This window comes from Ptychodera flava, chromosome 20 (assembly GCF_041260155.1).
Source record: "Ptychodera flava strain L36383 chromosome 20, AS_Pfla_20210202, whole genome shotgun sequence".
In the NCBI taxonomy this organism is placed as follows: domain Eukaryota; kingdom Metazoa; phylum Hemichordata; class Enteropneusta; family Ptychoderidae; genus Ptychodera; species Ptychodera flava.
The window spans coordinates 35,927,796-35,942,071 of record NC_091947.1 but is presented as its reverse complement, the minus strand read 5'-3'; the positions used below and the strand labels follow the sequence as shown (position 1 = coordinate 35,942,071).

The 14,276-nt window shown below is 38.2% G+C and overlaps 1 protein-coding gene across 4 annotated transcripts in view; it reads left to right on the top strand.

The window, feature by feature from the left end:
- Positions 1-13,350, top strand: part of LOC139120828 (solute carrier family 28 member 3-like) — a 54,375-nt gene extending 41,025 nt beyond the window's left edge. For 3 of the 4 annotated variants that reach the window (XM_070685404.1, XM_070685403.1, XM_070685401.1), the window contains exons 2-11: positions 1,935-2,126; positions 3,779-4,062; positions 5,141-5,297; positions 5,841-6,032; positions 6,636-6,797; positions 7,136-7,392; positions 7,665-7,833; positions 8,546-8,722; positions 11,134-11,317; positions 12,906-13,350. In XM_070685404.1, the coding sequence (XP_070541505.1) occupies positions 1,938-2,126; positions 3,779-4,062; positions 5,141-5,297; positions 5,841-6,032; positions 6,636-6,797; positions 7,136-7,392; positions 7,665-7,833; positions 8,546-8,722; positions 11,134-11,317; positions 12,906-13,006 (1,872 nt within the window). In that variant the 5' untranslated portion in view covers positions 1,935-1,937 and the 3' untranslated portion in view covers positions 13,007-13,350. Of the gene's footprint in view, positions 1-1,934; positions 2,127-3,778; positions 4,063-5,140; positions 5,298-5,840; positions 6,033-6,635; positions 6,798-7,135; positions 7,393-7,664; positions 7,834-8,545; positions 8,723-10,377; positions 10,559-11,133; positions 11,318-12,905 lie in introns of all 4 variants that reach the window. The other variant, XM_070685402.1, reaches the window with a different exon arrangement.
- The last annotated feature ends 926 nt before the right edge of the window (positions 13,351-14,276 follow it).

Genomic DNA, 14,276 nt, shown 5'->3' with positions numbered 1-14,276 from the left:
TACATACATACATACATACATACATACATACATACATACATACACACACACTCATACATACATACATACATACATACATACATACATACATACATACATACATATTAGAAACAATCATCCATTCCTTGTACCGGTATATGTACAATCCTTCAATCTTGTAGATACGGCCTCCTCATTTCAGTTGAAATGCATTAGGCCCTACTGTTGACGCCCCAGATGTCTCTGGGTGGTATCAGATCTACGAAAAACCCGACCAATTGTCGGTGATGTATGGTGATAGTTCTTTAATGACATGTTTTGTTTTGTTTTTCACGTATGGACTTACAAAATGATGTTTTGGTTTGAAAATTACCACTGTTTGCTGATTGATTCAGACGACTGGTCAGTACATCTCCTGTCCTAAAATGACCCTTTCGGCAAACCCCGTCATGCTCTGCAAGCAATCATGTTGTTACTTTTGTTAAGCGATGGCATTTGTGCCAGATAACTGTCTCCTTCGACAATCAAAATTGTCCCACACCGACGCGTTAGCCTACAGCGATTTTCAGACGGCATATAGGCCTACATATATTATACAAAATCGATACATACATACATACATACATACATACATACGGTACATGCGCGCGCGCGAGCGTGTACTGTGCCTTTTTTGTAAAACGCTGTGCTTGACCCTATTAGGAGCAGTATAGAGCATGTCAAGTATTCGCTTTCTGATATTTCAAACAGAATCTAGGACGAAGAGAGTATCGATTACATTGCTCGCCAATAACTCTGCAAATAAACATCATCCATAGCGACACAGTGTACTCCCATCCTACGCAAATAATCCGAGATCTGTGATGAATAATCAAGCTATCACAAAACATGCAAAAGGTTAAAAATCAGTGTCACCTATTGGTGTCATGTGAACACGAGTTGCATTCGACGGACTATATATTCAATACAATCTCATTTTCCGATGTGCGATTGTTGATGCCGCAGTTTTTTCTCGAGGGCCAGCCTGTGGTTCTACATAGTATTACGCCTCTGGAGGCACACAAAGAGATGGAACCTCTCGGGAACTCACATCTATATACTTCATATTTCGAATGTTCATATCAATCAATAATCATCCATCAATTCTTGTTTTCTATGTCGTAAGCCTTCGCTCTGGTCTGCCGTACACAACAGTTATACTGTCGTAATCTTGTGAACCATTGTGTACGTGTGAACTGGTTTTGTCATCTGTCCGAAAGTGTGTCATTTTGTCTAGCTAGTCGTAAATTGATATGACACAGCTGTGGGACCGTGTATTACAGTGCTGTGACACAGCTCAGATCTGAATACTTTGCCGAAACTTTAATTTGCTGTGTACACATGTGTGACTGGACCCGAATTTCATGCTTCTATCAGTGTACCTGGTTTTAATGATCATACGTAATTGTCTGCCAGACAGATAAGTGACAGGGTCTTGGAAAATTTAAATGCCTTATTTACGTACGTTGTCAGAGGACAGAGTCGTCTTTTCTGAGAAAGTAAAATAGTTAAAAACAAAGTTACAGACAAATCCTATAAAAGGCCTAAGATTCGACACTGGTCATAGCTCATTCCGTGAGCATATCTAGGCCCTACAAGTCTGACAAGTACGGCTATGCTTTAGACCAGTGACATCAGGGCAGTGCCGTCTTGTACTTTACAGACCTCACGACAGACCTGTGAATAAAGCTCTTCAATCTTCCCGAAATTACAGACGCAGTAACGGTATACCGTACAGGCTTTATTCAACAGGGACTGACGTCACGGCCTCTTACTAATCTGCCCGAGGATATCTTGCGGCGTATTGCCAAGCGGGGGTCATTTCGTGAAATTGCCATATTGTCCATCAAGTCATCGGGGAAAGGCAGAAATCGAACTTGTTGAAAATGTATTTTCCGTGCTTCTTTCTAACACAGGATATGTATGAACTCAATCCCGTACTACCACCCACCACACCACCCATGCCGTTTGCCCATGCCGGCGAAGATCCCAGCAAACAGGTTTGCATGGTATTACCGTCTTCCGTGGCAACGGTTGCTGTGCCAATAGAAGATGATGACACAGAAGAAGAGCTTCACCCAAACGCTCCATCGAATTTTGTTACTAAGGTAAACTGGGTTACCTTTTTGAACTTGGATTGCCGATTTCTTCAAAATTCAAGACAGCAGATAGTGCGAGTTAGTCATAACATTATTAAGATGAAATTTGCTTTGGATCAACTTTTGACACCTTATTGTATTTGCATAGGTCACGACCTTGCTGGAGATAGGCAGTTACAGCATATTTTTGTCTGTAGAACATGATTGGAACTAAATTGGGAAAATTGGATGAATGTCATTACTAGGAAAGTGTAACGAAATTGAAATTTTTACAGCTGAAATTTTATAAAGTGAAAGACCAGTGTAAAATTTGAAATATTGTTCTAATCGAACAAATCAACAAAAACACAACGATTCTTGCATATCTCTTTCATCGGATTCATTTTCATGAAAAATAAAGTTATTTTTGTGTAAATGGTATAAAGAAACGAGACAAAATGTATAAAATTTCCCAAATTGAGGGCTTTTGAGTCAGCGCACTTTTGACCAAATTGAGTCAGGGCACATTTTAAATGACCCTGACTGACTTAAATAAATCGAAACACTTCATTTTGGTCGAGGCAGAGTGACAAAGTGAGATTAGCAGTAGTATTTCAGTAATAAAGAAATTACAGACAAGCTCAAACCTTTTGATTGAAATATAAATATTGTTCATATGTTTTGAAAAATTGCATTATATACTACCATGCAATTATTCTTACTCATAACATTTCAGCAGCATCGTATATTTTGAAAAAAATAAAAGATGGTAAGCAAATATGGTGTAATATTAGACAAATTCTAAAATTCATGAAAAATTGTGCCAGTCCAATTATCCCAATTTAGTTCCAATCAGGTTCTAGTTACCAGTACTTTGTTTAAGTGACCATAGACAGTTTTTATGGTAGTAATATTCAGGCTCTAATTCTTTTACAATACGTTTTTGGTATATCGGGGAGGGGGGGGGGCTCATTTTGAAACTCATGGAGTTAATAAAGTTTTCACCCACAGTTACGTGTGGTTCGATACATAGCGACCGCCGCGTGGTATGCATCGAAAAATACCACGCGGCGGCCGCTATGTATCGAACCACACGTAACTGTGTTTTCACCGGCTTACGTTTGTAAAACTCAAACATTCAATTTTTCTCCATTGAGTTAATCAGGGATGGCGCCCATGAATTTCAAATGTCGGTAAATATTCCGTAATTTGTTTAACTGGTATCAAAATTTGCACGGTGGTCCCTATGTGTATTAATGATTTGGAAAAGGAATGGTTCCTAATGGAAAGTTTGGTAAAAGTTTAATTCTTTCAATTTGGAGGCGCGAATCACTTTAAGAGGAGAGACCTCTCCTAAGTATCGTACAATGTATAGAGAGGTAATACACTTCCTGAAAACTTAAGCTAAGACGTAGTTTGTAATTTTTAGAGGAGTTCAAAAGAAATTGATGGAAGTGACACTTGCATGAATTGTTGTATTTTAAATGAGCGACCGGAACGATGACAGAGACGTAACAGGGAATAGTTCGTAACATAGACCATAGACCCTCGAGAAACGTTTCTCTCGAGTCTATGCATAGACCTATAACATTTCACCAGTACAATGTGTTATGTCACATTACCTGGTCGGACTCTCTGTATCATGTCAATTTAAATCTTCCTCAATTTTATTTCGTCTCCAGGGTATTGATAAACTTGACCGCTACATTAAAGACCTATGCTGTCAATACAAGACGTCTCTCAAGTACGTGCTATACGGCGCACTACTCGCGGCTTTCGGGGTATACTTCTCGATAGCGCTCAGCAAGAATTTCCAGCGGGCTATTGCGCTACTTGTGATGACAGTATTTGCCGTGGCACTGGTACTGTACAGGCTGATTGTCAAACATTGTGGCACCATTATATATAAAACCTTCGCGAAACCGTGTTTACAGTTTTGCAAAACGTACTGGTGGATATTAAAATGGTAAGAAATACGATATTGATGAGTTCCTAACTTGCAGTCACAAGGGAAAGGCACCTCAGACTGCCTTTGAACTTTAAATGACGTCAGAGAGTGATGAATAGATTTCAATTTATGCCAAATGGTGTTACTCTCAGATTTATTGAAACATTGAGGTAGAATGCGCCCCAGGGACAGATTTTCGGACTCTTAGACTTCACAATATTCTTTTGTCCTACCGCTCTTAGGGGACCCATTTTGAAGCTTATGAAAGTAGATAAAGTTTTTACTGGCTTAATTTTGTGAAAATCGGGAATTTTATTTTACCCTATAGAGATAATACAGGGATGTCGGTCATTTTAAATTTCAAAATCATTTTTATAATTATCTTTTATTTCCATAAAAACAAGACAACAAAAGAAGAATCGGTATATGTTGGGTAGCCTAATGTGTTTCTCTGGTACCAATTTGCACGATGACCCGGATTTTTATTCGTGATTTTGAAAGAGAATGGTTCAAAGTTTGCTGGAGGAAAGTTTGAGCAAAAGTCTAAGTCATTAATTTTCGAAGCGCGAATTACTTTAATGGATTTGTGAGATGTGCAACAATGTTCTGCAGATTCAGCATTATATCTTTCCAACAGCAAATCATTCATAAACAGGATTTTGAATCTGAGGTTACAGTGTTATTGCCAGCTTATCACAGTTCCGTTGGCGAGATACACATATTCCCTACATTTACTCCATATTTTTGATAAACGTAGTAAATAATCGTAAAAGACAAAGTAAATGTTAAATATATTGTTACAAAGTGTTTACACGATACCGAGAATGTTTTACATCTTTTGTCAAGAATGGCGACAGGAAGTACTTCAGTGAGCCAAATTCACAGAAGCATAATTTTCGGAAACCCTGTGTCAATTCCAAACGGTTAGCTTTAACCATTCCCGTTATGGCAGCACGTATTTCATTGCGCCAACAAAACCTTTCCTTTTTAGCATATCTGCCTTTAGTGCAATATTTTTTTCACGTAACCGGAGTGAGTGATTTGATCACCAGCACTGACTACACTCAAGCCATGCTACCTCTTTTATCATCCCTAGGGTTGTATACATATCTCTACTTGTCTCTCTCATCGTCTTTGCCGCCTGTATGGGCGTTTTCCACTCAATCGGCAAGAACCCTAAACAGTTAACGTCTGCTTTTGGTATCGTCGTCTTCACATTGTTCAGTGTGATTTGCTCCAAGCGGCCAGGATGGGTAAGCGACCAATGAATATATAACTGTTTCAATTCACCTAAAGATTTGATTGACTTGTTGCTCCAGGACGTTCTCATATAGATTTATCAGCTTTATGAAAAAATTGGCTGTATTTTACATTTTAAAAATATTTTGACATGTCAGATGTTTGAACAATCTTCTGACCAGTTGCCGAGGGATTTTCACGTTTTTTTGTTAAAATTATCAAAAAAGTACTAGGTTGTTTATTCGTTCATTATTTATCAGTTATCTGCAATCTAATGCATGACTCACAGGATTCTATTGAACCCTACTCTGATGTCATAGGCATTGTTGACGTCAAAACTAGGGATTTATGAACTTCCGGCGACGCCTTCAAACATTGAAACAATTGTCGATAAAGAATTTTGTACATATTCTCCAAAGCAAGTCATCGACAGTTTTTTTTCATGGCGAACCTTTTCCATCTGAAAATACTTGTTTTGACTACATATTATTTGTGGTCTTCACCTGTTAAAAGTAAAGCGTACTTTTTATGTCATCTAAGTATCTCATTTTCACCAGGTACAATGGCAAGCAGTGTTCTGGGGCATTGGACTTCAATTTCTACTTGGTGTGCTGATTCTGCGTACTGCTGCAGGCTTCGAGAGTTTCCTTTGGCTTGGCGACGAAGTTTCAACTTTCTTAGGTTATTCTGATGTGGGGGCAGAGTTTGTCTTCAGCAAGCCCCTCGAAGTTCATTTCTTTGTATTTAAGGTGCTTATTTCTCTTTTTCGTCACACGCAGTCAGTAACTTATTAAATATACTTCTGCTGTTTCTGTGCACTGATCCCTATCCAAATTTCTGCCTTCGATGCACAGCACAGCCAACGGCCAACTAGCAGAAACGGCATGGCATGATTTGAAATATATCGAACCTACTTTCTGACTGAGTGAGCTAAAGAACTCAACGAAAGTAAATACATTCGCCAAATAAAATCGCTAGACATGCATTATACTGTATACTTTCAAATAGTAAAAAATGACAGTTGACCTCGAGGGTTTGCAATTATTATGATACACATTTTGCAAAATATTGACATTAAAAAACAAGAATGACAATCATACTACATGTTCGTTGTGGCATTTAAAGGGAGGAACAGTACACTTCACCAATATAAAAGTGTGTGAACATTTTGAAATACTGATTACCTTGAAATACGGATTACCTAGAAGGTACATTTTACAGAGCCAGCCTATGTGATATGAAAATGTGACATTGAACGACATGCATTTTAGATAATTAAGATGAAGAGATTGATCAGTTGAAAAACTAAAAAGGTTCGTTTCTGTATTCGCTTCTCCGTTTTCCAATTTTAGGTATTGCCAACAATCATATTCTTTAGCTATATTCTGGCTATGCTCTATTATATCGGGGTGATGCAGTGGATTACACAGATGTTCGCACTGGTGATGCAGTATACCATGGGAACGTCAGGAGCAGAGTCACTTTGCGCAGCCGCAAACGTTTTTACTGGAATGGTAGGCTTGTACTTACTTGTAATTAATGCAGAATTCGCATAAGATAGTGACAGTAACAAAAACAAGCACGAAGACGATGACAACTACAATTTATGGCGACGACGACGACGACGACGACGATGATGATGATGATGATGGGGATGATGATGATAACAGTGATAACAACATTTAAATTGAAGAAAACACAGACGTTAGAGCATACAATGAAGCGATATGCCACAGAAAATCATACAGACGAGTTAGCCGTATGAAAGCAGCTGAAACCGACTAGGTTAATGTGTTCAAAAATGTAATCTTCTTAGTTCAATATTAATGGTAATTTTTTTATATGATTTCAGACAACAGCGCCTCTCGTAGTCAAACCGTACTTAAAAGATATGACGGCCTCTGAACTACATTCTGTGTTGACAAGTGGTTACGCAACGATAGCTGGCAGTGTACTGGGTGCCTATATCGCCTTCGGTATCAGCGCTTCCCATCTCCTATCTGCATCTATAATCTCAGCTCCAGCTGCACTCGCTGTCTCCAAGATATTTTATCCGGAGCTAGGAAGACCCAAGACATTAAAGGAAGGCAGTGTGTACCAGACAGAGAGGTATTTTAGACTTTGTCACATCAATCAAAATATTCCACATTAGTATTACCTGCCTTTTCATAATCAGAACGATAATTTCCACATCGATGTGATATGGAAGGGGCTAGACTCTTAATCTACAAAAAGGGGGGGGGGGGTTTGAGTATCGATACCTATCTTGCAAGTAAATTTCGTTGTACTCAACTCTCTCTCTCTCTCTCTCTCTCTCTCTCTCTCTCTCTCTCTCTCTCTCTCTCTCTCTCTCTCTCTCTCTCTCTCTCTCTCCTTTGTAGGACCGAGAAGAACATTATTGAAGCCGGCGCTAATGGTGCGTCAGACGGACTGAAAGTCTGTGTAAATATAACTGGACAACTGATAGCAATTATATCAACGCTGGCGTTCATCGATGCAATATTATCTTGGATTGGTGGTATGGTCGACTACCCTGAACTGACCTTTTCGGTGAGATGACAACTTTTAGTCCGTGGCCGTACAATGTTGAATATTATTTACAGAAGCGCGATCTTCCTTCCTAAAATGACTTTTAAACCTCACTATTACATATTTCAGAGATTTCAGTGAAGGATGTAGTCTCTGCATCGATCGTTATATGACGATTACGAACAATGAAAACAAAACGTGGAGGCAACTTACAAGGCCTTTGTTTGGCCCTTGGCGTTGGTTGACAGTCTGGACCGAAATTATTTTCTCATGTGTACCTTTTATATGTCTCCGGGAAACAGGGAACACCTTGTTCGAAAATGTAAGGAAAAACGATGTTGACAATGAAAATGACAAAATGCAACGTGCCTTTTGTTCAGCTCTCATGCAAGATTCTCACGAACTCTTACAAGGTTAAGGATCGAAGTCAGGTTGCAGAATTGTTTAATTGCTATGACAAGATATAATTTCCAAGAGGTACCCCTGACCAACAGGTGAAATACAATAAATATCAGCACATTCAGGAATGATTGAAGTCGACATAAATATCAACATATTTGACATAGCTTAAGTATTTGAACCGTGAATGAAGTGTGTGTCTCGTAGGTACAACACCATTCCCCGTCTTTTAAAAAGTGACTGAGCAGACTTCAACTGAGCACATCATCCACACAGATTCTCAATCCATACATAGACCCAGACTTTTAGCGACTTTAAACATATTTTTTCGAAGGTGATATGTCGATATGTGTTGTATCCTGTTGCTTGGCTGATGGGAGTAGACTCGGAAGATTGTTATATCGTTGCTGAACTTGTTGGTACCAAGACTTTCCTCAATGAATTTGTAGCATACGACCAATTAGCTGGGTATATAAAAAATAGAAGTACCGGCGTTGGACCAACTATATCGGTAAGTTATTGAGAAAAAGCTTACCAAATTATATGCGCCACCAGAAATCGATTTCCTCCAGATAATTGTAAAAATGTGAAGTGGTTTCCTCTTGTCTCAAAATTCATACACATTTGAAATTTGATTGACACAAATGCATTTGTGCGACGAAAATTTACAAACAAATCTAAATTGTCTTGCTCAGTTAAATGAACAGAAGCAGGCTGACCGTGATGGCAAGACGGACAATAGCTAAGTGTTATGTACAGACACAAGAGAGGGACTATGTAACAGAAAGCCATTGTGAGCAAATTATGAGCAGACAAAAATATAAAACATAAAAGAAGTCTGTAAAATGGAATAAAAGGCGATTACGATTTCAACAAAGTCAATCTAACAAAGCCTTTCAAATTACGGATAATTTATTGTTTGACGTTGAAATTAAACTGCAAAAATGGGGACCAGTCATAAGGTTGTCAACGCGTTCACATATATAGCATTTAAGAAACGTCTTCGACAATGCAACTGCTAATGGTTAACATTGACACAGAGATGTCGACACAGAGACAGGGAAATCGAGAAAAGACATTTTGAAGCAAGTTACGTCGATACTTCCGATTATAGATACCTTGAAAGGCACATAATCTGATCTGAATCAATTTATTCAGGGCAGATTTAAGAACTGTATGGAAATTAGTTATCGCTGCAAAACATATTTGATGTCGCTAATCGTTCCTGATTCGACGTAACCACAATTCTTTCGGGAATAGTACACTTGTGTCACATTTTCGGATAGAAGATGATTTATGATCACAAACACATACAACTGGAAGAATGCATCAGAATGAGGCAACAATTTCACCAGATTGACCGTGAGGTGACGCGTGACTTCGAACAACTTCTCTTCGGAACAATGATTGATGGACATGTTATCAATTATCCGGATACTGTGACGTCACTATCCACAAACTCTGCGATAGTGAATGTACTGTCAAACCTGGGTCAGAAATAAATATATTTTACTCGTGGACAAAACCAGGATGTTACAAGGATATTTACATTCAGCTTAGTTCTCTGTTGAGTGACAATAAATTGAAATAAGGAAATCAAAGATGTATTCTTGTGATCTAGTTTCCAGTATTATAAGCAAAGGCGTATGAGGTGGAAGAGTTTATTACAATCTCACGCTTACGACTAAGTCAGAATGAAAAATAAAAAAAATTCTTGCCAGTCGTATTTTTATATTTTGGCCTTATCACGATAATTGTTAACCAGTTGATGAATCATTCTCATCGGTTCGTAATGTTAAGTTGTAAGCGTCAATATATGTCTAGAAATACTAATGTAAAAGGGATCAGCTTCTATTGCATCACTTACAAATATTGTAGAAAAGAACAAAATAATACATTTTTTGCCAATCGAAACTAAAGAATGTGCTTTTGCGTTGCTAAAACATGTGCCAAAGACCAACTATAGATAGGACCCATAGCACACCACCTAACAAATCAAGCCGCAGATATCAATAATGGAAAACATAATGAAAACATTGGGGTTAATTCGTAGCTTGCTGATGCTGGTGGTTAACGCGTAAGTGTATATGCCAAACTCATAAGCTTAATAGCTTACACTTAACAAACTAACAAATCATCAAACCCATCTCCAATGCATGTCTACAGGTCAGATCGGAAGTAATAGCTACATACGCACTTTGTGGATTTTCTAATCTGGGAGGTATTGCCATCTATATCGGTGGCGTAGCTCCGCTGGCTCCGGGAAGAACTGCCGAGATTGCCCTACTATCAATGCGAGCCTTAGTAGCAGGAACTGTAGCGTGTCTTTTAACAGCTTGTGTTGCGGGTAAGACAGCCTAGGGGACAGTTGCTTGAACCATGATTTTTTTTCGTCTTTGAATACAGCAACCTTAATTTCTTCAGAGCTTACTGAAATTCTTTACGGTATTTTATTCATTATTTAAAATGGTACTGTAAGGTTTAAGATTGACGTCAATTCAAAAGTAGAAAAAAAGTAATCTTCACACACATATAAAGGCTTTGACAAGAAGTATTGTGAGTTTTTCACAACACATTAAAAGTGATTCATTGTGTGGAAGAAATAATGAAAAAGACATCATAGGTAAAGCTACTGTCCCTGTAACGAGATAAGTATCCAATGAGAGACCACATCAACACAGGTACATTGTGGGTAAAGTACGAATTTTAAAGCTCCTTTGCCAAGAAAGACGGCAGCTTTGCAAATTTCTAAAAAGATTGATAAATGGGACAATCTACATGTTTTTTTGGAATGAAGACATACGAAATTTATAGTGTATAAGGTGTTTTTGTTCTTTGCACACAATCTACCTGCGTAGAGGGTCTCTCCTGTAATTCACAGGTATTACCTTTTAAGTGTACTCTCTTCTTAACTGGCGACAGGTTCGCTCAGAGGTCATCGCCACTTATGCCCTCTGCGGGTTCACAAACCTTGGAGGTGTGGCAACCTACATCGGTGGATTATCACCTTTACTACCACCTCATAGAAAGGGCGAGGTAGCCATAATGTCCCTGAAAGCCCTGGTGGCTGGGTCAGTGGCTTGCCTTCTAACCGCCTGTGTAGCTGGTAAGCTTGGCATAATTTTTTTCGCATGCCAGAGTAGATACTGATATATGCATTTGATCAGAGGGCTGTAAATGGCTTGTATGCAGTGTGCCACTATTATGCATGGAATGACATTTGATTGGACGGCTACACCAATGAAGCTGCTTGAATGCTCCTTAGATCAGTGTGAACGCATCTATTGTATGCATTGTATGGATGTGCTCAGGTGTAATGTTATTGTGAAGACCATCTGAATATTCCTTTGATCAAAAACGTCGATAGATTGTCACAGAGCTCTGTGACAGACAATCACAGAACATCGACACTGTGACACAAAAAGTTAACACTCGCAAAATGAAACAAAACAGTGATACTCACAACCAATCTGTGAAATAAGTATGCGTTGAAGTTCCATTTTGACGTTTAATGTTTTGACTCTATTTTTGTTCCGTTTTGTGCCGAGACCATGTCAAAATGCCTAGCATTCACAACCTGTACATGTGTTTGCTGTCCAATGTATCGCTGAAAAATGAATTATGGTATTGACTAGAATACATTTGCCAACAAGGATATTAGGGACGGACCATTAGATCTTGGGAGGGGGTGGTCAAAAACAGAAAAAAAATTCAAACCGAAAAGTTTGGAAAACAATCTTCAGACTAGTTTCCAAATTAAAAAAAAATCGGAACGCAAATGTGTCAATAAATTTGCTAAATTGTTTAAAATCTTGATTTTTTTGAGATTTTACCAGCAGGAAGCAGTTATCTATACTGCATATACCCCTCAAACTGGAAGTTGCGTTTATCTCATATTTTCATGAATATATCTCTGATCACTTGAAAATTATTAAATTATAAAGTCAGTTTTCTATTCGTTTCCTACAAACATAATTTAGAATGTAGTAAGTAAACCAGGTAAACCACTGAAACTATAGCATGGTTGTCATGACAGAAAGTTATATTTTGCTTTTTAAGATCTAGGTGTACAGATACAGACCAACGAAGCAGTCTATTCACTTTTCACAGTATTTTATTGCAACAATGAAGGCAAGAGTTGGTGAACAAATAGAAATATGCCAATAATGATGAAACAACAAATCAATGAGGCATTTTCAGTTCGCATTAAACTTGACAATATAATATGTAACATGCCATCTATCCAGCGAAGAGTTGGAATTCAGGTTGAAAGTTTGTGTATAGCAGATACTGAATGAATCTGCAAGACTAATCAAAGTAATTGGCAAAAACAAAAAGATCAACCATATCTTTTGTGCAGCAAACACTGAACGACAATTTTTCCGAAATAGCAATCAAAACATACAGTGTCAGTTTTGACAGAACAAATTAAGATAATATTTAGATAAAAACGTTTTCATCTGCAAAATCATTGGTTTTCATGTTTCCATATTTCACTCCCATGTCTATGTTGCGCATGAAAGCCGTATACTGGATGGGATTCGTCATCTAGCGACCAAATTTTTGCGTGTCACCCAACTTTCCCGCAAACTTTGTTCTCCCCGCTGTCCCCACTATGATTTCGACATTTCGTTTTGTTCCTAAGATTACGATCTTCAGTGATTCTTCACCAGCTATCGTTCTTTCTCCCACAGGTGTATTGTACGATGATTCCGGTCAACGTTTCTTTGATTCAGTCCCAGAAGCCACCGTGAATGTCACAGCGCAGGAACTTGCCACCGTCCTGTACACATAGTGACATCGATCACGCAGCTATAATGATCAATTTCCATGACAACTGCCATCATAGCCACAGTCTCTTCACCAGGGACGGTTAAACAGACACTGTTAAAAGAATCACGTGTTTTTTCATATTTAAGTTGAATGTTCACCAGTATGAAGACAACACTCTCCCATGGCATTTTTCCTGGCCTATAATTCCATGAATTGTATACTGGCTGAACTGGAAGTTTTATATATGTCATCGCTGATGTTACTTATTTTCGTCTATGATATCAAGTCCATGATTAACTTATTCTTGACAAGCATGATTTTTGTTTTTCAAATTGTCAATAAAATACGATCAGAGGGAACCATGAATGATATGCCATGCGAAATAATATCGTACTCGTGTATTAAAATGTTCCTAATCAATACACTTTAAGGCTTCTGTGTGTAAGTGATGAATTTTCAAATTAAAATGGTCATTTTATTCAACTTAAAATGGGCATTTTAGAAGTAGATTAGGAATTATAATCAATGTTTAGCTTTCATATACCATTACATGACAGGAAGAGCTATTTTGAAACTCTTATGTCTACTTCAGTCAGTCAGTACGACCGTGTCTGTCTGTCTTTATGTATGTATGTATGTATGTATGTATGTATGTATGTATGCGTGTCCGTTCGTTCAAGGCCGACAAGGTATCTGTCGTCTTCGTGCTTAGTGCGTTGACCAATCGAGGACTGAGTGATTATTTTCCCTGAACTGAGACTAAAAGCGATTTTCAAAAAGGGTATTGGAGTCTGTCAGCGTACGGTTACTTAAATTTACGTTGGATTGTTATAGCGATGTGATGCTCTTTTATCAGTAAATGTAATCTTGAAATTTAAAGAATATCACCAATGCAATTATGTCATTTCGTTGATATTAGCAGCTCTGAATTGACTCACAGTTTGTTATTCTGTTGGTTTGTAAATTTTCTGTGCCTTCAGTAGTAACGTCAGGTAAGAACAGTATTTTCAATTTCATTGCACACATCAAAGTTTAGAGCTCCAAGGCATTGTTGAGTAAGTCTTGAAACTTTGTGATCTCATTCTGTTGATCACTGTCATGAACGGCAACAGTCTATCCAATGGAAGACCTGGCATTCAAACATCGTTTTCATATACAGGTCCATCACCATGCGATCATTGTTGCGATTTCGATTCATGGCTACGTGGGCAACACAATGTCATTGACAGTGTCTATTGTTGATGTAACTCTTGTATTCTCGACCGCGGGTCATCCGGGTACTTGCGGTTTTT